Source organism: Nematostella vectensis, chromosome 5 (assembly GCF_932526225.1).
Source record: "Nematostella vectensis chromosome 5, jaNemVect1.1, whole genome shotgun sequence".
NCBI lineage: Eukaryota > Metazoa > Cnidaria > Anthozoa > Actiniaria > Edwardsiidae > Nematostella > Nematostella vectensis.
The window spans coordinates 4,225,326-4,249,127 of NC_064038.1; the positions used below are offsets into that span (position 1 = coordinate 4,225,326).

The 23,802-nt window shown below is 40.6% G+C and overlaps 3 protein-coding genes across 8 annotated transcripts; all 3 read left to right on the plus strand.

Annotated features, from left to right (window-relative positions):
- The first annotated feature begins 3,035 nt into the window (after positions 1 to 3,035).
- LOC116610347 (melatonin receptor type 1A-like) lies at positions 3,036 to 4,010 on the plus strand. The gene has a single exon (XM_032371180.2). The coding sequence runs from the start codon at positions 3,036 to 3,038 to the stop codon at positions 4,008 to 4,010; it is 975 nt and encodes a 324-aa protein (XP_032227071.2).
- Positions 4,011 to 5,201: 1,191 nt separating this feature from the next.
- LOC5517774 (melatonin receptor type 1A) lies at positions 5,202 to 6,176 on the plus strand. Its single transcript, XM_032362220.2, has one exon. The coding sequence runs from the start codon at positions 5,202 to 5,204 to the stop codon at positions 6,174 to 6,176; it is 975 nt and encodes a 324-aa protein (XP_032218111.2).
- A 2,093-nt stretch (positions 6,177 to 8,269) lies between these two features.
- LOC5517835 (RYamide receptor) lies at positions 8,270 to 19,413 on the plus strand. 6 transcript variants are annotated; one of them, XM_032362262.2, is made up of 3 exons: positions 8,270 to 8,404; positions 14,105 to 15,203; positions 17,850 to 19,413. In XM_032362262.2, the coding sequence occupies exons 2-3, from the start codon at positions 14,891 to 14,893 to the stop codon at positions 18,647 to 18,649; spliced, it is 1,113 nt and encodes a 370-aa protein (XP_032218153.2). In that variant the 5' UTR covers positions 8,270 to 8,404; positions 14,105 to 14,890; the 3' UTR covers positions 18,650 to 19,413. The 6 variants fall into 6 exon arrangements, with proteins under 6 accessions (XP_032218153.2, XP_032218159.2, XP_032218155.2 ...); XM_032362268.2 differs by lacking the exon at positions 8,270 to 8,404 and adding an exon at positions 9,130 to 9,836; XM_032362264.2 differs by lacking the exon at positions 8,270 to 8,404 and adding an exon at positions 10,048 to 10,762.
- Positions 19,414 to 23,802: the final 4,389 nt, after the last annotated feature.

Here is a 23,802-nt window from a genome sequence, read left to right on the forward strand (position 1 = left end):
CCTTGCTGTGACTTTGACGAATCCTCAAAACCTGACCATTGTTTTTTTTTTTTTTACACGTAATGGGAAACCAAAATAAATATATAACTACAAGACATTTATTGTTATATTTTCGTTCTTTCTACTTTTTCCGATAAACAACTGGTATGAGATAGCACATGTAAGCGATATTTTTTATAGCATTTCAAAAAACTTCTTTCTCATAAGACAAAGCCGTAGCAGGCCTCAAGTTACTTGGGGGGGGGGGGGAGGGGGAGTGTGATGCAGAGAAACATTAAGAAAACATTGGGGGCACAGCGATGACCCTACTGGTAACTTTCATCATAGTTTTTTCAAAATATTGAGGAGCACGTGCCCTGTAAGACTTTCATGAAATTGGCTAATTTAAGATTGGCTTCTGGGCATTTTAGTAATTTGATCAAAATAATCATCTCTTCTTTCCAAGAAGCAGGTTATTTTGGCCCATCTTCATCTTCTGAAGAGAACACATGGTGATCACCTTTCCTAGGAAGAAGGTAAGTAAAACCCTTAAAATATATAGAGCATTACTGTTAAAATTAAATAACTCGTTGTATTATCATTTGAGATCTCACGTGATAAATGTTCATTTGCCAAGCAACACTGCACCAAGAATTTATGAAACAAGAAATTTATGAAACATGAAATACGAAATGTAAATGGCGAGAATATTCGAAAATGCAAAAAAAAGCCCCCAAAAAAGAAATGGTGACGCACGAAGTTTTCGTTTCTTTTTTAAACATTAAACGCTCATATATTTGCTTTGTACTTTTAGAGAGGAGATAAAGATATAAAGATAAGTTTAATAAAATGTTTTTTGCGTATTATTTACTCGAAGTGGTTCTGTAGATTTCTGTTTTTTTTCTTCTGGTTGCTATGGTGATTGGCCAGCGATTGTGATCAACTACTTTAACGTTTTTGTCTCCTGCAGTACAAATTAATCCACAACAGAAATATAGTTTTTTTTGGCCCTACTAGGCCAAATCAGGTGCAGAAATTCTAGAATTAAAAACCTTATCATTTTAAGGCTTTTTCATTGGGCAATCGGTGTGTTTCACTGAAACCCAATGTGGCACGTTATTTCGAAGATAGATCGATGTCTTATTTTGTGCAATTTGGCTTTTGATTAAAAGTCATTGCTTTTAAGTTGGCCTGAATTTCCCTACGGCTAAAAAGAGTTTTCCACATGCGCTGTCGAGGCGCCGTTAAGTGTTTAACATTTGTTAATAAGAGACACTGTCCGTTTTTTTTCAATCAAAACTCACCGATTATGCTAGCCTCGGCTGGTAGAACACTGGAGGTGAGGTAGAGAGGTTGTGTTTAACATTTATTAATAAGAGACACTGTCCGTTCTTTTCTTTTCTTTTCCTATATTTTATTTTCTTTTTTCTTTTCTTTTCATTTCTTTTCTTTTATGTTCTTTCTTTTCGGTTTTATTGAGACAGACGCACAAAAAATATCTTTTTGTTTTATATATTAACTAAAATTAATGTATAATTTAAATATTAATTACAATTGAGTTTTGGGGAGGCGCGCAAGCATATTGACGCCAAGGGCGTTTTTTTTTTCTGGAGAAGCAGAGGAATGATTAAAATTGTTTATGGGGGAACAAATCCTCACCGATTATGCTTGCCTCGGCTGGTAGAACACTGGAGGTGAGGTAAAGGGGGTTCTTTTAGTAAAGGGCCGCCGAGGCAGCCGTTCAGCCCACCATCTTATTTTGGGAAACTTCAACTTTCAACTTTTGTACATAAATACATTATTGTTTCTTTTATGTGCTCACCCGCTGATAGAACAGGCTAATCTAGGCGGGTTCAGCTTAAATAATAGCTACAATAATAGTTACAATAATTTCAGAAATAACAAACACAGGACGAGCAAGACGAACACAATGGGAGGAGTTTAGTTTTCCTGTATAGAGCAATGTTTGTTGGAGGAATATATCAAAGTTGTTCATTAGTCATAAAAACGGTATCCTACGTTGAAATTGGCCTATCGAGCTTGAATAGCTTTGCTTATATGGGAGATATCAACGTAGTCATCAATCTGCTTTAAGACTTCAAGGAGTTTTTGATGTAATTTCGTTATGAATGCTCTTTTGCCATTTTCTTTTAGGGAAGCTGGTAGCTCATTCCATAGCCTTGCGCCAAGCCTGAAAAATGATTTGAATTGGAGCTGGAGTTTTGCATGTTTGATATAGAAATTATTAGATGTCTATGATCTAGTGTTATATGAATGAACTTTTTTCGTATCTGTGAAAAGTTCGACAATGTTCTTAGGTGCTATACAATTTCGAACATCATGCATTAGGTTGCATATATTTTCGAAATAAAAAAAATTTATTGGTAGAATATCTGCATCAAGGAAGAGCGGGACTGCATGGTCTCGTCTTTTAGCAAAGTATAGGAATCGCAGAGATCGCTTTTGCAATAAAAGAATTTTATTCGTATGACATTTGTTAGCTGATCCCCAAAATGATATTGCGTAAGATATATGGCTCAATTAAGGACTTGTATATTTGTGAAAGTATTTTGCGTGGAAGAAAATGTCTAATTTTTGCGATAAGTCCAACTGTTTTACTTATTTTAGTTGTAATTTGATTTATATGATATTTAAAGGAGAGATTCTCATCAAGAAGCATTCCGAGATACTTGACAAAATTCTTACACTCAAGGCTCGATCTAGATTTTTTATCATTATCGAATATCTTGATTTAATGTTGGAGAAGTAGGCTGGGAGTTCCCATTGCGTTGTGTTTTGCGGGTTAGAACCCTACCGTCAGGGGTGGGCTGAGTCGCAGCACTATGCTTACTGACAACTGCATCATCTTGTCCTGTGCATGGTACCTGGTCTCGGCGGCTGTGCAAATTCCCTGAGAATCCCTCATACTTAAGACTTCCTGGATAAATGATATTTCCTTTTAAGGAGCTTTTACAAAAAAACTTCCTGCTTATTCCTAGTCTGTTCACACCAATACGCAGTGAAAACCTTTTTCTCAACTTATCTTTAGGCGTACCATGAGTGCGATCAACGAAAACTCTACCAGTCAAATTGAGTCACCAAAGTATGGCGAAAAGTACAGACTCGAGCTAGCCAATCGAGGCCAAGCCATCGTCATACAAGAAACGGCTACTTCCGCCGTCATCTCTTCCATCGCCATAGTTGGAAACTTCCTCGTGTTGCTCGCCGTCTATCGTAATCCTAACCTGCGAAAAACCCAGGTCCTCTACGTGTCCGCACTCGCAGTTGCTGACATGTCAATGAACGTGGTACTTGGACCCCCTGCGGCGTATGGTCTCGCGATGGGTAACGAGGACTTTGGGAAGGTTCCATGTGTCATAATAGCAATCTTAGGGTGTACTTCAGGGACATACACGTATCTTATTATTTGCCTGATGGCCGTTCAGAGGTACAGCACGATGTTAAATACCAGACTGCATAGCACGTTATTCACCAGAAGAAAAGTGAAAATCTCCATTGCCATCACTGCAACTGGGACACTCACTTTTATAGTAATCACTGGGATATTAAGCGATGTGCAATTCCACCCTGGATTCGCATGCTGCCTCGCACACTATGAGAAAGTTGACAAAGTACCAGTCTGGGTTATGCTAAGTTTGATTTCGATCCCCGCACTCATTTCACACTTCTGCTACATCAGGATTTGGCGATATTTGAGGCAGCACAGAGAGCAGATGGCGCAGTCGGCAATAAGTGCTGCTGAAGTGAAGACGTCACGGATCTTTCTTTTGGTCATCAACAGCTTTTCGATTTGCCTCGCGCCTTTCATGATAGTCACCTTTATCGAGATATTTACCGGCACTATGTACACGGTACCGCGGCAGGTTTATCTAGCCACTACTAATCTCGCGGGATTCTCGAGTTGTATCAACCCGATTATATACGCGGCATTGAGCAGACCGTTCCAGCAAGAGTTTGGCAAAATGTTCGTGTGCAAACGGAGAAGAAATGATGCAGTTGCACCGGTGTAGATGATGATGGTAACGGTAATGACGATAGCTATGATAATGATGATAAACTATTATCTTAATATGATGACGATGATATTGTCAAAAGGGCTCGTTAACGCGCCTCTTAGTCTGATATTGTTTTAGTTTATTGTAGTCTTGTGTGGCCTAATCTCGAATATGCGTCTTGCGTATGGGCTAACTTGCCAGATTATCTGTGCCGACTTGTAGAAAATGTACAAAAATCTGCCCTACGCATTATCTGACCCGATCTCTCATACGACATCGCCCTTGAGTACTAACAACAGCTGGATGATCGCCGCTGTAACGCGTGGCGCAATATCATCTCAAGCATCCAGTCGTCGGGTTCCGTGCAAGGGATCTGTGCAAGAATCTCCTTTGCTCCCTTCATCTGCCTTCGTGGATCAAGAACTGTCAAGTGGGTATCATGGGACTTTAAGAACTCTGACATTGACGCTGAAGTAGCCGAGGGAGCAATTCGATAGGGACCTTGATTGATTTTATGCTGACGACTGAATAACCGCAAGAATCTCCTTTGCTCCCTTCATCTGCCTTCGTGGATCAAGAACTGTCAAGTGGGTATCATGGGACTTTAAGAACTCTGACATTGACGCTGAAGTAGCCGAGGGAGCAATTCGATAGGGACCTTGATTGATTTTATGCTGACGACTGAATAACCGCCACTGCACTAGGATAATATAATTTTATCATTTTCATTTTTGCAATTTATTTTTATTATGTTATCAATTAGTAGTCCTTTTAATTTATCATTTGAAAATATGCATGTAAATAATAATTTCTAATCCACAATTATTGTTATTATTATTGTTATTATTATTGTTATTATTATTATTATTATTGTTATTATTATTGTTATTATTATTATTATTATTATTATTATTATTATTATTATTATTATTATTATTATTATTATTATTATTATTATTATTATTATTATTATTATTATTATTAATCATTATCATTTATCATTATCATTATCATTAACCACCACCACCTCCGGCGCTGCCTGACCTAGTGTCCCATTAGCTGGTTTCCGATGTGCTAGTGTCTCATGATCATCATTATTATCATTATCATCATTTTGTCATTAGTTTTTCGCGATTTATAATGTACTGCGGGCTAACGGAATATACGCAGTAAAAACCTTTTTCTCAACTTATCTTTAGGCGTACCATGAGTGCGATCACCGAAAACTCTACCAGTCAAATTGAGTCACCAAAGTATGGCGAAAAGTACAGACTCGAGCTAGCCAATCGAGGCCAAGCCATCGTCATACAAGAAACGGCTACTTCCGCCGTCATCTCTTCCATCGCCATAGTTGGAAACTTCCTCGTGTTGCTCGCCGTCTATCGTAATCCTAACCTGCGAAAAACCCAGGTCCTCTACGTGTCCGCACTCGCAGTTGCTGACATGTCAATGAACGTGGTACTTGGACCCCCTGCGGCGTATGGTCTCGCGATGGGTAACGAGGACTTTGGGAAGGTTCCATGTGTCATAATAGCAATCTTAGGGTGTACTTCAGGGACATACACGTATCTTATTATTTGCCTGATGGCCGTTCAGAGGTACAGCACGATGTTAAATACCAGACTGCATAGCACGTTATTCACCAGAAGAAAAGTGAAAATCTCCATTGCCATCACTGCAACTGGGACACTCACTTTTATAGTAATCACTGGGATATTAAGCGATGTGCAATTCCACCCTGGATTCGCATGCTGCCTCGCACACTATGAGAAAGTTGACAAAGTACCAGTCTGGGTTATGCTAAGTTTGATTTCGATCCCCGCACTCATTTCACACTTCTGCTACATCAGGATTTGGCGATATTTGAGGCAGCACAGAGAGCAGATGGCGCAGTCGGCAATAAGTGCTGCTGAAGTGAAGACGTCACGGATCTTTCTTTTGGTCATCAACAGCTTTTCGATTTGCCTCGCGCCTTTCATGATAGTCACCTTTATCGAGATATTTACCGGCACTATGTACACGGTACCGCGGCAGGTTTATCTAGCCACTACTAATCTCGCGGGATTCTCGAGTTGTATCAACCCGATTATATACGCGGCATTGAGCAGACCGTTCCAGCAAGAGTTTGGCAAAATGTTCGTGTGCAAACGGAGAAGAAATAATGCAGTTGCACCGGTGTAGATGATGATGGTAACGGTAATGACGATAGCTATGATAATGATGATAAACTATTATCTTAATATGATGACGATGATATTGTCAAAAGGGCTCGTTAACGCGCCTCTTAGTCTGATATTGTTTTAGTTTATTGTAGTCTTGTGTGGCCTAATCTCGAATATGCGTCTTGCGTATGGGCTAACTTGCCAGATTATCTGTGCCGACTTGTAGAAAATGTACAAAAATCTGCCCTACGCATTATCTGACCCGATCTCTCATACGACATCGCCCTTGAGTACTAACAACAGCTGGATGATCGCCGCTGTAACGCGTGGCGCAATATCATCTCAAGCATCCAGTCGTCGGGTTCCGTGCAAGGGATCTGTGCAAGAATCTCCTTTGCTCCCTTCATCTGCCTTCGTGGATCAAGAACTGTCAAGTGGGTATCATGGGACTTTAAGAACTCTGACATTGACGCTGAAGTAGCCGAGGGAGCAATTCGATAGGGACCTTGATTGATTTTATGCTGACGACTGAATAACCGCCACTGCACTAGGATAATATAATTTTATCATTTTCATTTTTGCAATTCATTTTTATTATGTTATCAATTAGTAGTCCTTTTAATTTATCATTTGAAAATATGCATGTAAATAATAATTACTTTTAAGATGTTTCTAATCCACAATTATTGTTATTATTATTGTTATTATTATTATTATTATTATTATTATTATTATTATTATTATTATTATTATTATTATTATTATTATTATTATTATTATTATTATTATTATTATTATTGTTATTATTATTATTAATCATTATCATTTATCATTATCATTATCATTAACCATTACCACCTTCACCGCTGCCTGACCTAGTGTCCCATTAGCTGGTTTCCGATGAGCTAGTGTCTCATGATCATCATTATTATCATTATCATCATTTTGTCATTAGTTTTTCGCGATTTATACTGCACTGCGGGCTAACGGAATATAAATAATTAGTATATAAAACTGGGGAACCTCGCAAGAACAAGCGATTTCATTGGTTGAGAAACTCGGGATAAAATGCAATATACACCTCCTAGGAGGTTGCTGTTTTCCTGCGTCACGAAATCAAGCAAAATGGCGGGTGTAACAGCCGATTTGCAAGTGTTTCCGAAAAGAAAATTACTGTAAAATTCGTTTTATGTACTGAAACAATTATACCATTTTCATTTCCGCGGAAAGAGGCCTTTAAAATATCTATTTCGCCACTATCCACCTCAATGAAATGCTAAAACTGTTAATTATACAATAGGCTATTTGCATATTAAAAATCACTTGGCTTTTTTGAGTGAAAATACTCCCGATAAAATAAACACAGAAATGGCTGCGGTAGCCTCGTGACAAGAGAGCGACGAAGACTTCATCTATTACCTACACAAGCTATCTCGGTGCAACAGGAAAAAAAAACATTACAAGACGTGTGTGGTTTTACTTGTACGACTCGATGACGCCAAAAGTAGGTGAATTAAAATGTTTCATTCGACAGACTTCAGTGACTTATCGCATTATATAATGGAAGTAAATAATAACTCTGAACGTCGATGGGCAGAAAGCGTCGCTGAAATTATGTGACGCCCAGATCTTTTTTCTTCTGGTTACCCTACAAAAGGAAGAAGGAGGTGGATATTTCTGGTTACCCTGGTTACCCTTCTGGTTACCCTACAAAAGGAAGAAGGAAAAACGCACTTCTTAAGGCTGGGCATCTAGGGGTGTAGGATGTTGAACGGGTGGGTATAGGGGAGGGGTGGTAGAAGGGGGAAAGGATAGCGTCAGTAAGTCTTAGTCTGCGACTGGTAATTCATAAGGGCAGTAGAAGGCTATCTAGCGCGCAATACCCGATGACGTCTACATTCAATCGTCAAAGGGTATTATCAGATTGTGTGATAGATATCTGTTTCTTATAACTCATGCGGCCACCCTGTTCTAAAGCCACATTTTCTTGAGGTATCAGGTTGTATTCCGTGAGACTTAACCTTGGTATGCGAAAAAACAGACCCTTAAAAGAGGGAGTAATCGTCCTTAAATTATGCATCATTTACTGATGCAGTGACAGAGAGAGTGGTAAATCCACTTAAAGACGGGCAATTAATCGAGATCGTGTCAGCAAACGTCATTCGAGCCCACTGCATATCGCTTTTCGCTTCAAAACACTTCTCACGCCGTTTCGCAAGACTGAAAAAGCCGTCTCGACGAAAAAAAGTAAGTCTAGCGACAATATCTGCCCCAATAACAGTACCACAAACACCCTGATACTGTCAAATACATCCAAGCCGTATTTTGTACCCGATGTCCGTGTTATATGGACGGTAACGAGCGCCATTGTAAACCTTTAATCGTGGCGTTCGACCTTTTTAAGAGCATGGTTCTGTTTTGCCGCGTGACCATTGGCGTTCGCTGTGTAAGAAGCATCTGGGATTCGAAGATAACGACTAACGGTGCAGTATCAGTTTAAATCCGTTACTTAAACGCACCGTCAATGCATCTAAGTATTAAATATTGATTGTTGACTTAATGTAAAGGCTTTGTTAAAAATTCGTTAAAATTCTTTGCTAATGACTTACTATAAAAGCACCAGATATCACGCAATAGCATTCTATTATATTAGTATTCGTTTGAATTCACGTTAGAAGTAATCTGTTATTTAGCGGTGAAACATTTATACGTGCTTTGTTTGAGGCCGTAATCTGTTAAAAAAATGTTTATACTGCCAGGGTGAAACAATTATTTTTTAATTGAAGCATTTATGCTACAGTTTACTTAGCACGAGGTCTTGCCATTTTCGATTATTTTAAGTGTTTTCCGGTAATGTTTTTGTACAATCAAGTGTTTTCTAAAAAGTCTTATAGCATCCTTTTCATATATGCTATAAGTGTAATTTCTTCATTTGATTTCCGCTCCTATTTTCTGATTTTCGAGATCAGTGTATATTCTTAATAGTACCAAATTTCGCTCTCTTTCGTGAGGATGCATTAGGGGGGAAATTATTGGGTTTATATAACCTATGTTATTATGGAGTTAACTGAATAAGCCAGCCATTCGGCAATCATCAACTTAGTCAATCAAGGGTTTGTTTAGAGCTTCTTAATATTTCTTTAACTGTTTTATTTGGTAGATTTGGATGTAGTTGTTATTTGTCCTCGCGTGAGAATCTTGATAGGGTGTCATGCAAGCAATTGTGATGTCACGCAAGGGAATTGTGGTGTCACGCAAGGTGAATTATTTGGCTGTCCGTACAATTGTTAGGGTGTCACGCAATAATTGCAAGGATGTCACGCATAATGTATTGCATGTAAGGGTGTCACGCAAGGTAAATTGTTAGTGTGTCACGCAATGTGAATTGTTAGGATGTCGACGTAAGGTGAATTGTTAGCTTGTCATGCATGGCGTATTGTTAGGTTGTAACGCAAGGTGAATTGTTAGGATGTCACGCATGGTGAATTAGTTGAATTGTTAGGGTGTCACGCGATGTGTATTGTAAGGATGTCAGGCAAGGGGAATTTTTAGGGTTTCAAAGTAGCCAAGATGATTTTCATGTTTTCGGTAATGATGAGAGATCTTGCTCGACCAAACCACGGAAGTGATCCAACGCTTTCTTAGTGAGCACCAGCAAAGATCGCCGGGTCTTCAATAGGTGAAATATCTGGGACTTAACAAACCATTTTTTTATTGAAAAAACTGCTTTTTTATCTGGATGACTCACGAAAAAGACAAACGTTTTTGTTTATCTGGAAGGCTCAATTTTGAGTAATCTTCGAACTCACAATCGGTAAAAAGGCTGGATTTCAATCACGCTATCTCATAGCAGTGGTTTTAGCATTTTGGAAATCTCGACAAGAGTTCTCGAAATACGATGTAGCTTTAGTGTTCCAGTTCGAAAGAGTAAAAAATGGGAAGAAGTGGGGGAAATTCCGTGGTGAATGCGGCCACTGAGGAAATTCCCTCAGCCATAAAACCTTTCAAGGTCAACCATTGATTGCATATTTCTTTTAAGATGAAATCGCTATTATTTTAGATGGAGAACCGCCATTTAGTGTATTTGCCATTTCAATCAACTTAAAGGCGCCTTTGTACAATAAAAAGTATACTCGCTTTTATACTTGTTAGAGTAGGAACTCTCATCTTTTATATTAAGCATACCTGGATGTTTTTAATTAAAATATTATTTTTAATTCCGGGAAAACATAAAACATTTATGTTCTTAGTAGTACATAACCGAATAAATCTGCCAATGCTTTCTAATATTTGAAATTACTTCGCTTATTTTCCGATAATTTGTTTGTAAAAAGTCTATTACGGCCAAGCCGGCTTGTCCTAATCATTTCATACATTTTCTCTGTAAATTGTGGTTTCTTGATTAGATTAACCGACGGCCTGGAGAGTATCTCAGTAAATGAATCGGTAGGAGCGTTATTATAATCATACTGAACGCACATTGAGTGGCTGTGTTATGGATAGAGGGTGTTGAGAGTGAAAAACGAAATTCATAAAGTCTAAAATTGAAATATGGCTACAAGAAAACTTTTACCCAATTAAGACAAACACAAGCTTGTCACATTGGTAAGTAAACTAAATAGCTGGCACTGTTTATTATTTTTATGGCTTACCATATAGGAAATGAACACTAGCAATTGAAAGAAAGCCATTAACATTCGCACGAAATTACGTTTGTATGCCCGGGGGCCGTAATCGTCAAGAGAAAGACAAAGTGGTTTAGATTATGTCTGGCCCCTTATGTTAAAAAATCTGACAGTCTCAATGGCGTTTTTAGTGGGAGTACCAGGAACATAACGCAAACAAGTGCGAGAATTAAGCAACGGTGAGAACCATGTTATATAATTTTAAATCCAACATCTCCTACTCAGATAACACATCTTGTCTTGTACTCACTTCGTCGAACTCTTTCAACCTTGGGCCATTCGTAGGGTCAAAAAGGTGCTTTAAGTAATACTATATAGAGCTTATTTTCAAGATTATTTTATTTTCTTATTTTCTATATTTGCCGGTAAGTACCTTAGTTAAAGAGGTTTTAGTTACCTTAAGCTTACTTTGCTAATGTCATGTCATGATTTTTTTTAATATTAGATACTCTTATACTGGACTGGCTGCCTTTACGATAACATTGTCGGGCAAACAATTACTTTGTACCGTGTTGAGATCAATGCGTGTGCGTGTGTGTGTGTGTTGAACTATGTACATACGACACTCAGTCGCGCCAAAATGTCTTTCCTTTATTGGTGAGCCTACTTCTTTATCTAAAATAACCTGGGTACGCGCCAGGTGAAGCGTAACATCTTTTATAATGAACAAAACAAACAACCCAAAGCTTGTGGATTCGCGGGGATTTGGGCAAGTCGAAGCGAGGTGAGATTAGGTGAGGTAAGGTAAGGCGAGTGAGGTTAGGGTAAGGCGAGGTGAGGTGTGTTGAGGCGAGGCAAGGCAAGGCGAGGCGAGGTGAGGTGAGACTAGGTGAGGTGAGGTTGATGTGAGGTGAGGTGAGGTGAGGTGAGGCGAGGCGAGGCGAGGCGAGGCGAGGCGAGGCGAGGTGAGTTGAGGTGAGACTAGGTGAGGTAAGCTGAGGTGAGGTGAGACTAGGTGAGGTGTGTTGAGGCGAGGCGAGGCGAGGCGAGGTAAGGTGAAGTGAGGTGAGACTAGGTGAGGTGAGGTGAAGTGAGGCGAGGCGAGGTGAGGCGAGGTGAGGTGAGGTGAGGGTAAGGTGAGGTGATGTGGGGTGATGGGAAGGATGTGAGGGTAAGGTGAGGTGAGGTGAGGGTAAGGTGAGGCGAGGTGAGGTGTGTTGAGGCGAGGCGAGGCGAGGTGAGGTGAGGTGAAGTGAGGTGAGACTAGGTGAGGTGAGGTGAGGTGAGGCGAGGTGAGGTGTGTTGAGGCGAGGTGAGGCGAGGTGAGGTGAGGTGAGGTGAGGTGAGGTGAGGTGAGGTGAGGTGAGGTGAGGTGAGGTGAGGTGAGGTGAGGTGATGTGATGTGAGGGTAAGGTGAGGTGAGGTGAGGTGAGGTGAGGTGAGGTGAGGCGAGGTGAGGTGAGGTGAGGTGAGGTGAGGTGAGGTGAGGTGAGGTGAGGCGAGGTGAGGCGAGGTGAGGTGAGGTGAGGTGAGGTGAGGTGTGTTGAGGCGAGGTGAGGCGAGGTGAGGCGAGGTGAGGTGAGGTGAGGTGAGGTGAGGTGAGGTGAGGTGAGGTGAGGTGAGGTGAGGTGAGGTGAGGTGAGGTGAGGTGAGGTGAGGTGAGGTGAGGGTAAGGTGAGGTGAGGTGAGGGTAAGGTGAGGTGAGGTGAGGTGATGTGATGTGATGTGAGGGTAAGGTGAGGTAAGGTGAAGTGAAGTAAGGTGAGGTTTTCGGATCGTTTTCCCATATTAAAGCCGTCCATGTCCAAGACATCTGCCTCTTTTCGGAGTTCAGAAGACAGTGTAGCCAGCTCCCCACGTTTATAATTATTGTATTGTATTGTATTGCATTATATTCACAGAAAAGTATTATATTAGAAAAATATGCATAAAGCTCAACATAAAGTAATATATGATTGAAAGTTCTGAATATTTAATATGCATTGCCTTTGTGTATTGTTCTAAAAATGACAACCCTAACCAATAAGTCTATGTTTTGACATAATTTGTCAAAATAAAAACTGGCTCTTACCTAAACCAGACGTAATTACAAAAACAAAACTTCCCCTTGAAAATAAAGTTGGGCTTTCTTCCAAATTAAACTTTTGCCTCCGGCTGCTTTGCTATATCAGTATATTTCGAGAGAAAATTTGAATATCTCAAAACAGCTTGTCTTAAATCCACTTTACATCTACATTATGCACATTATCCAAATATTGTAATTGATTTCTGCAATAAATGTCAGAAGAAAATTCTTGTGTTTTAGCAGTCATTAAGAGATATTATAGATTCAGCTCGTGTTTATACCAACAGATTCTCCTTAAAGGTAAAGCCTTAACTATGGCTTCTGGTCATTAGCAGTTAAATGGTTTCCGCAATGTCAATCAAGATCGAGATCGTTAGGAAACTTTAAAAAAATTACATTTAGCTTAATAAGATAAAGTTGGTAGATATATACAAATAAAGCCATGTAGAGTCGAGATACCAAGCACCTTGATCGACAAACAATCCCGCAAGCAATTGTCTTGAAATCGATCTTATTGAATTAATTGGCAATGTCAATTCAATTCTAGACCAAATAAGCGAGAAGTAGCTCTCAACTCATGAGAGGAGAGAGAGAAAATACAGCTGACAGTTAGGCTGTAGTATATCTAGATTTTTATTGATTCCTGAGACTGTTTACCTGAAGTTCGATCTTCCCATAAAATTCGACATTGTCCTAATTTGAGGAGTAAATTTGGCTTGGTAACTAAGTCTGTAACCCGCAGTGAGGTTACACTCAACTTTCTTCTTCGAAATTCAGTTTTAAAACTTGCGATGTGCTGATATCACTTTAAAGATTAAGACAACGGTTAGTACTATTGCGTATACTGTCATCTTTGATAGAACAGGAAATGTTCATTTTCAGGCTATAAAGTCATTGGCGATGCGGATAAGCTCTGGAATCAACTCGATAACAGCGCACGAAAGCGTCATATCGTACGGTGTTTGCTAGATTAATCAAGAGACTTTGACACTGTTCGCAATAGAAATGAAAATTGTACTGTAGGTATTGTTAATGGCCCCGCTGGGGACCTGGCGGCAAACAAGTTTTCGTTCTTTGTGTGAGTTTTGTCTCTGCCACAAGACAAACTTACGAGTACAACCGCTAAGTCCGCGAGAAATTGTTATTTCTTCACTAAGATCGTAAATACAGTAAGCCTATTTTTTCTTTGTTGTTTCAAACAAATTCGCGTGACACAAGTACATAATTGTAATTTGTTTTACGTTTTTATTTTCGCAGATTACATTTTCATAGGAAACTCCCCACAGGTGTAGTCGGAAGAGCACGCAACGAAGTCAGACGGGTTGCTCAAATACAATAAGACAAGAAGAGCGACAGTGGGCAATATTAGACTTTGTGGCATATTTTCTACTGTTCTTGTTTATTTTAGTCGGCCGATTGAATACCGCGTATTGTGAAGTTGACAAGATTAGGGGCGGTTGTACGTTAAGTGCTGTTTGAGCGAGAAGTGTATCATAAAGGAAGCAGAATATTCGTTAACTGTATTCGTGGTAACAGGGTGAGGAAACACGGTCGTGGTCTTTGCGTTCGCTTGTTGTCATCATCTTCGGAGCCCATGGTGGGTAAAAATGGAAATTGGAAAAACTATATTGGGATTTTCAACCGTTATTATTTGATGGCCTACTAAAGAAGCTCGAGAAGGGAGGTTGTTAAAGTCGTAACTTTGGTCCTTCTTGACAGGTGAAGGGCGAGAGAGATTGATCACAAAGCTGTCCTTTTATGGGTAACGCCTGATTGCCTGAATTGAGTAGAGAACCCAAGGTCTATTAGGCAGGGTGTGAAGGGAATTTAAAAGCAAAGAAAAGGCAAACAATGAATTGATCGAACAGAAAATCAAGACAAGTTGTTTTAAAGTGTTTGGCAAAGAAAAACATATCAAAACAACCGCAAAACACCAATCGGCGACAAAAAGTCTAAATAGCGATATAAATCTTATTCTACGAGTAAAACACTGAACATTTACGTAAACAATAGAAGAATTCTGATCGAGAATAATCTTCCACGATGAATTTAACAAATACGACTCATGGCAACACAAGTGAGTTGGTGTTCGACTACTTTAACGTGGAGACGGACAGCGAGACCGCGATTGCTTTCAAAGTCCTTTCCTACGCTGTTATCATGGTGGTGTCAATCGTGGGCAATAGCTTTGTGATCCTGGCGTTCAGGAGGAATGTGACGGGTCAAATGCGCTCTGTGTATAACCTCATGGTAGTGAGCATAGCGGTCGGCGACCTGCTGCTTGCAGTGTGTAGCATCCCCGAGAGAATCACTCGCATCGTGACCTATGACAGTTGGCTCGTACCAGGAGACTTGGGTAAGAACTTAATGATAACTTTGCCAATATTTTAAGCACCCTCTTAGAGCTATGGCCGACTGAACAAAGGTCGATACAACAACCAATCCATCACCATCACAATATACCACCACTACCACCACCACGACCACGGCCACGACCACGACCACGACCACGGCCACTACCACCACGACCACCACGTACCACCACGACCACCACGACCACGACCACGACCATGACCAAGACAATGACCACGACCACGACCACGATCGCCGCCACCACCACCACCACCGCCACCACCACCACCACCACCACCGCCGCCGCCGCCACCACTACCGCCACCGCCACCGCCACCGCCACCGCCGCCACCACCATCACCACCGCCACCACCACCGCTTCCACCACCATGAACACCACCACCACCGCCACCACCACCACCGCCACCACCATCACCACCACCGCCACCGGCACCGGCACCGGCACCACCGCCACCGCCACCGCCACCGCCACCACCACCGCCACCGCCACCGCCACCGCCACCGCCACCGGCACCGGCACCGCCACCGCCACCACCACCACCATCACTGCCACCGCCACCGCCACCTCCACCACCACCACCACCACCACCACCACCGCCACCACCACCATGACCATGGCTATCGCATCACCATCACCAGCACTATCACTATCAGCATAAAGCCGCTTGTCACCAGTTTACTTCCGGAGGTCCGACGGAAACCTCAACCGTAAAAAGACAAAAGAATCTATTAGAATCCGAGATATTTAACAGGCCATCCGCTCTAAATTATCAATCACATCCTCAAAGAAACTTCCAATAGACACACTGCTTTCAATATTTTGAAATATTTTTCGCGTTTTCCGTTAAAAATCATCGGATATTGTTAGGTAATCGGCCGGAAGTAAACTGGTGACAATGCGGCTATAACCATCACCATCATCACCACATAACCGTAACCAAAACCGTGCTAAACGCGGTGAGACTTATCTAATCATCTGTCTTATGATAAATATAATGCATGAAATCTAAACAAAACACCGAGGAGCACGCTAATTGGATGAGAGGAAGACATGAAACAGACATGCGCATTTGGTCATTTGATAAAACACCGCGCATGCGCATCGTCCGCAATTTTCTAGCATATGAATATGTGGGGATGATAAAATCTTAAACTCAACTCATGTACTTATTCCATCATTTCCCCCAACACCCCGTGTTTATAGAAAGACAAGTAGGAAGAATGATTAATATTCTTGAATGGAATTAAAGAGCCTTTAGGCTAAATTCAAACGTCGTATAATCCATGCGCCGTTTACAATGCAAATGCATGAAAATGAAGATGAAACAATCGACTTGATCATTTACATACATTTGCATTGAATAGGCTCATGGATAATACGACGTTCAGGCTTAGCCAGCTTTTTTGTTTTCAAAAATATTGAAAGACAATTATGCAGATCTTGAATTAACAAAGTGTTTTACTTCACCAAATTTAATCGAAAACAGCTTCCTCGAATAAGCCAATAGAAACGGATGGGTTCTCACGCTTAAAATTTTGCCGGATGACGCGCGCGCTGACAGGTGGTGGTCGGGGTAAAACGTGGTTAATTAAATGGCTAATTAAAAAGCCGTGGTTAATTGACGATAATTAACTTTCCCATTGCCGCTAACCTTGCCTAAAATAGTTTATTTAAATGATAACAATGCTTTTAGGAATTTTTTTCTGACCTATTAAATGTATCACTTCGCAGATAATGTTGATAAAATCATGTTTCCGCGTACTGCAGTTTGCTCGGGTGGGTGATGTGAGGAGCTAAGAAATGCGGCGAACCACAAATAAAGGATTACGTATAAATTCTTCAGGATATTTAAGGATGATCTATTGCTAATCAGGCGGGCTAGCTACAAGGGACAGATCACGTTAACCACCATCATAATCGTCATCACCACATCACAATCACCGCAATCATTATATTTATCACCATTATCATTACCACAATTATCATCATCATCATCACCATCTCGCCACCACCGCAATAATTATATTTATCACCATTATCATTATTACCACAATCATCATCATCACATCTCACCGCCACCGCAATAATTATATTTATCACCATTATCATTACCACAATTATCATCATCATCATCATCTCACCGCCACCGCAATAATTATATTTATCACCATTATCATCATCATCACCCCACTACTACCGCAATCATTATACTTAGCACCATCATCATTACCACAACCACCATCTTCATTAAATCACCACTAGCGCAATAATTATACTTATAACCATCATCATTGTTACTACTACCACCATCATCATCATCACCACCGCAAACATACTCATCACCATCATCATTATAACAATCACCATTATCCTCACAATCATTATCTCCATAAGGCCAGCACCATCATCATTTTCCTGAACACTATCATGATAGACATCATCATCCCTATCACTATCACCACGCCCAGCATTACGGATTTAATGTTTTCAGGAGCTAATGGTTACACACGCGCATAGCCCTAACCCTACTTGAAATGTTAGGAAGGGTGAGGGGTAGGGGAGGGGCGTATCATGGCTGATACGCTCTTCTCCAATTTTTTTCAAGTAAGCAAAGTATTTGCTCTTCAGGTACGGCTCTCTGCAAGCTCGTGAACTTCGTGGAGAAGATCTCCATTACTGGCTCTCTACTGCACCTGTGCGTTCTCGCGTACGACCGCTTTCTCGTAGTGTACTACCCGACACGCGCCATGGTCTCCCTGCGCTCCTCAAAGATTGCCAGTGCCATTATATGGACTATCACGTGCACATACTGGTCACCAATACTCTACTACGGCGCGGTAAAAATGGAGGAGGGTCACTTGGCGTGCGGTGTTCGTAGCCACACGCCTTATTGGAAGGAATGGTATTTAGCCTATGTAGTACTTATTCTCATAGCGTTGGTTGCTATATTCGTGTTTTATTTACTGGTAGCGTGCAAGATCTGGCTGCGTAGGGTTCCTGGGAATCAAACGAGGAATATCAACCGCCTGATGGAGCGAACTAAGCGTCGTATGGCGCGTATGGTCTCTGTGATTGTCTGCGCGTATTACATATGCTTCGTGCCTTATTGGATAGGCTGGATCTCTTGTTCCTACATAAGATCTCAGCCGAAAGCGTTCTGTAACCCCGTGTATCACTTCATCAATATCATGGTGTCGTACGTGAACTGTGCGGTCAACCCTGTGGTGTGCATGGTCTTTAATCATCAGTATCGTCAAGAGGCGTGTCACGTGCTAAAGGACCCATTTGGTCTGCGCACCAACAAGATGCGATTGGTGGTCAAGCGAAGGAAGAGCTCCACTACTGTGGATGGACCGCTGATGTTAAATAGCAGGCGCTTGAGGCAGTCGCGACGTGGCACGCAGCTATTGGTTATATCAGACACGTGACTTGTCACGTGATTGGACAGACATTTAACTTTCTCTTAATATTTTCATCAAGGCATTGTTAAAGAAATCAAACGGATTGGCTGAAAGAAATGGAACGTATTTTTTGGAATCAATCAAACTGATTGGCTGAAAGCAATCAAGCAGATTTGCTGGAAGCAACCAAACAGTTTGGTCAAAAGCTATCAAAAAGATTGGCTAAAACAAATGCATTCACACGGATTGGCTAGAAGAAATTAAACAAATTGGCTAGAAGCAATTGGCAGATTGGCTGAAAGAATTCAAACTGTTTGACCGTTGGCTGTTAAAAAAGCAATCACACTGATTGGTTGAATGACAACAAACGGACGCCTTAGAAATAAACAGAATAGCTTCAATTAAGGCTATTACAAATAGTATACTGTTAGCATGCTGTTCCTCAATAAGAATGAGTTAAAAGAAGTCCATATTTTAGTCGGTGTTTTGCCCTTGACTTTCAGCCGCCATTGTCATTCTAGCAAAATACCAAGTGTGAAAAAGCATCCATTTCCTTTGGTTGGTTTGTGGAAGCCAATGCGAGATTTTTAATTGAATTTGGTACATAAATAAATAACAATAACAAAGGTATTGCTGACAAGGGTACTTTAAGGATTACTGACTGTGTTTTAAGGAAAAATACGTTTTATTATTGTTGGAGGATTTCTTTCTCGAAAAAAATCCCTCTCAATTGACAGAGATAGAAGGCTAAAAAGAGCTTTCACGTATAAATAAAAAATGAAGACTTTAAACTTTTGTCCTGGTCCTTATCGTTGAAATTAAAGAGGCTTGAACCTTTGCTACTTTTAATTTCTACTTTAAATCTACACCCAGGTTACAAGTTGAGGTATAATCACTCTTATCTTGATGGTCACGTAAATCACGTAAAAGAAAAGATGGCGCCCCCGTTGCATCATGGGAAGGACACACTAAACCTACTCCATCCTTATCGAACCTCGATTTAACGATTTGGCAAGAGACCGAAAAATCGCATCGAGAATACTTGGTTAAATTAAGAAGATTTTCCCTATATTCTATGGTTGACGGGAACAGCGTCAAGATTGCTATTCCTAGAATATCTTTACATCAAAACTTGATAGCTCGAAAATAATATTCACTATAACATTTTAATTTTATTAAAATAAACAAAAAGCCTGTTGTTGCAACACCGATAGCGCCTGCTTTTAGAAAATTTCATCAAGCATTACATATCATATTTGGGAGTCCGCTTCGATCAATTTTTCGCTTTTTAATCGCTATAGAGCTTTGTAAGTCGAGGATTTCTACGTAAACTTGCAGGAATTCGTGTTTACTCCGATTTTGCTGGCGGCCATCTTGGAAATGGAGTCCTGTCCCTAACGTTTTAGAATATCACAGGTCTCCTGCGCGCTCGCCCCAGGCTTTTCTAGACCATTTAGAAAAACGACAGCCATTGATTGATATCTATGTAACTGCGGTTTTCAATATTATGCAAATTCTCGCCGACGATTCGCCTTGCGTCATTCAAAATCCTTGGAGGGGATTCATTGGCCAGCACCGAAATAGTTTCAAATCACGCCATCTCTCTGCAAGGCGCTTACCATAGAAAAACACCGATTGCAAATCCGCTAGTTTAATTAATGACAGAAGCCAGAAAGCTCTCTAGCAGTTGGAAATTGAGCTTGCAGACGATTGAAAATCGCAGTAAGCTAAGGTTGTAAGGGATAAAATTACAAAATAGATAATAGCTTACTTATCGAATCGTAAACACGAGAAATAGATAGCGTACTTATTTAAAACGTTAATATAAAAGATATACGCAGACATCGGAAGACTGATTACAAGGCATTCTAGAATGTTATTTTATTCTCTTTTATTTCTAAAATGGCATTTCGCCACAGGTAGACCGGATGCACCAACCGACAGCTTTCCGGTTTAAGTTTATCAGAGTGTTAATCGTCTCGGGAAAAGATTTCTTGTTGTTATGACAGAAAAGTAACGTTTCGCGGTTCACTTTATAAACGGCCTTGAGAAGTATTTTTAGGGTGCACTAACACGAGAGTGATCCGCGCGTGTCCGTCGCGACAAGTCGGTCGCGATGTAAGCGATAAAGGGATCGTACCACACCCTATCGCGCCACGAAGATCTTATTGTTATAATAGAAAAAGCTTTTCCTAAAATACATTCAATTCTCAGAATAATATAATGAATTGCAGAATTTAAAAACGAAGACAAGAAGAACCCTTGTGTGGGAAGCATAATTGTCTTCCATGGACCAATCAGAAAAAGAGAAACCAATAGGTGGTACTACTTGACGTCGCCCGATTTTGTTCATATTCATACTCAGTTTTTTTTAATGAAATATACAGTGCAGCTCACACACCAGAAACACACTCATTTACTTACTGCGATTTTTAATAATTCTGCTAATTCACGTCAATATTTTTGAACTGCTTTTTGACTCCCATCATTCAAAATAACAGAATTACATTTGGTGATTTTTGATTGGTCAAAGCTTTGAGGAGAGATTGCGTGATAATGAAATGAATGACAAAAACGCTACCAAATTAACCAAGGCCCTCTTGCTTGAGAAGCAAAGCCCGTACCATTGAGCTATCTAGGGGGTCAGTACGCAGCTCTTACAAGCTGCAATTTGATTGAATATCCGCACCTCGACACAAAGAACGAGAAGAATAGAGACAAAAGAACTCCTTTGTAGAACAAAGATAATAGGAGACAAAGCAGCTGCGTACTTACTCTATCGAGGACAGACCATTTGATATTTGACACAAGGGGGGGGGGAGGACAGACCATTTGATATTTGACACGGGGGGGGGGGAGAGGACAGACTATTTGATATTTGACACGGGGGGTGGGGGAAGAGGACAGACCATTTGATATTTGACACGGGGGGGGAGAGGACAGCCCATTTGATATTTGACACGGGGAGTGGGGGAAGAGGACAGACCATTTGATATTTGACACGGGGGGGGGGGAGAGGACAGCCCATTTGATATTTGACACGGGGGGGGAGGATAGACCATTTGATATTTGACACGGGGGGGGGGAGGACAGACCATTTGATATTTGACACGGGGGGGGAGGACAGACCATTTGATATTTGACACGGGGGGGGAGGACAGACCATTTGATATTTGACACGGGGGGGAGGACAGACCATTTGATATTTGACACGGGGGGGGGGAAGGACAGACCATTTGATATTTGACACGGGGGGGGGACAGACCATTTGATATTTGACACGGGGGGGGGAGGACAGACCATTTAATATTTGACACGGGGGGGGGAGGACAGACCATTTAATATTTGACACGGGGGGGAATCCTGTAAAATGAAGACCACCCCCATTTCCCCACCCTACTCATCTACTCAATTTTTATAAACTAATTCTATGCGTCACCATATATATGGTGACGCATATAATTATATATATAACGCATATAATTATATATATAACGTTCTCTATTTCTGTTACTAGGATGAAAACAATTCTAGACATGACCGAAATATGAGAGCGTGAATATGAGTAATGCCTGACAATAAATAAGATCGATGACTCTCATTCCAGACTAACTTGAGAGGAATAGATATGATATAATATTTTTGGAGCAAATACTAACACGTTTGCAATGCAAATGACGGCGGAAAAAATATTCATGTGAGCTTGGGGGTGGGGGGGTGGAGTGAGAAGAAATTTTGAAGATGACAGCTATGACATTATGGACAACTTTATGAAGGAGGTAATTTAACTAAACAAAATATTGCATTTATCCAGGGAAGGGGGAACGGCACAAAAGTGCTTTTGCCATAAATTTCTTGAAAGTTCCAAACTCGAGTGAAAGAGTTTGTGCGAACATGAACGAACGTCATGTCTCGAAAGTACACTTTACATAAGTGTCGTGTGTACGTTTATTCAAGACATGATGAATGGGTCTGGTCCGTTAACAGATGTACGTGTTGATGTTTTAGCAAATTAATAGATACATAGTTTTCCGAGAATGTTTAACCTATTTTTAGGGTGATTTATATGCACTTAATAATATTAGTGTTATAGTCTTCAAGAATCGTAGTAGTGGATAACAAAGGAAAACATCCTTGTAAAAACTCGGAGCCTGGCCAAAAAAGTGGGAACTTATAATATATAACCTAAAAATGAAAAAGTTTATTTTTTTTTTGGGGGGGGGGGTGTCGTCAAGACGGTTTGCAGAGCTGAGCATGAATCGTGTTTTGTGGTTGACTAAAATATAAGATGAATCACATTTCACTTAATTTTTTTCGTCAGAAATAAGAATCGAAGAACCCAAAGAACCAAAAGCAACCATGGTTGATAAAAAGATATCATTACTACATTTTCGTATAACTACCGATAATCATTTTTATTGTTTTTTAATGTAGACGGATAGTTTAAGGCCCGTACCCAGGGGGAATGCAGGGGGTGCGAACGCACACCCCATAACGGCCGAAAGTCTACTTTCGGTTCTCAATAGACGTGCTATATTTGTAGACAAAACTATAAAGCATAACCTAATGTCATCAATCCATAAGTCAGACTTTTTTGCAGCCAAATCCGACAATAAACGTCCCGTGGAGATAGTGCAAAGGCACTAAAAATCGCTTTTTGTTCTTCTTTCGGGGCTGGTCAGAGTTTTATCAGAAAACTTCCTCCCTCCCTCCACACCCCCCTCCCCCCAGAAAAATTAGGTCCACTTTGCTCGGATGTCGCACCGACCAAGAAAAATCCTTGGTACGGGCCTGAGTTTTATATGATACTATTTCGACCCGAAAAGGGTTGGGAATTTCCTCGTGTGTGTGTGTATGAGGGCTTGAATTCATTAGTGTTTCGAGGAGACCGAATCACGTATTATCCATCATTCACAATGGAAGTTCAATCAGCTAGATTATACGGTAGGCACGATTTAACGGTAGTTTGCCTAGAGGGAAAGGAATTGAATTATTTTACTACACTTCCTTCATTATCTGCCCAGGGAAAGAAACGTTATCAACTCATCAGAGACCGGAGTCCGTGGTTTTTGTAAAGAAATAGAAATAATATTACTCTTAAATTTACGTCTTTGCCGGAAGAAGGATTTGGGGACATCTTTAAAATCAGGGGGCGTAGTACAAAAAATAGTTTAAAGGTG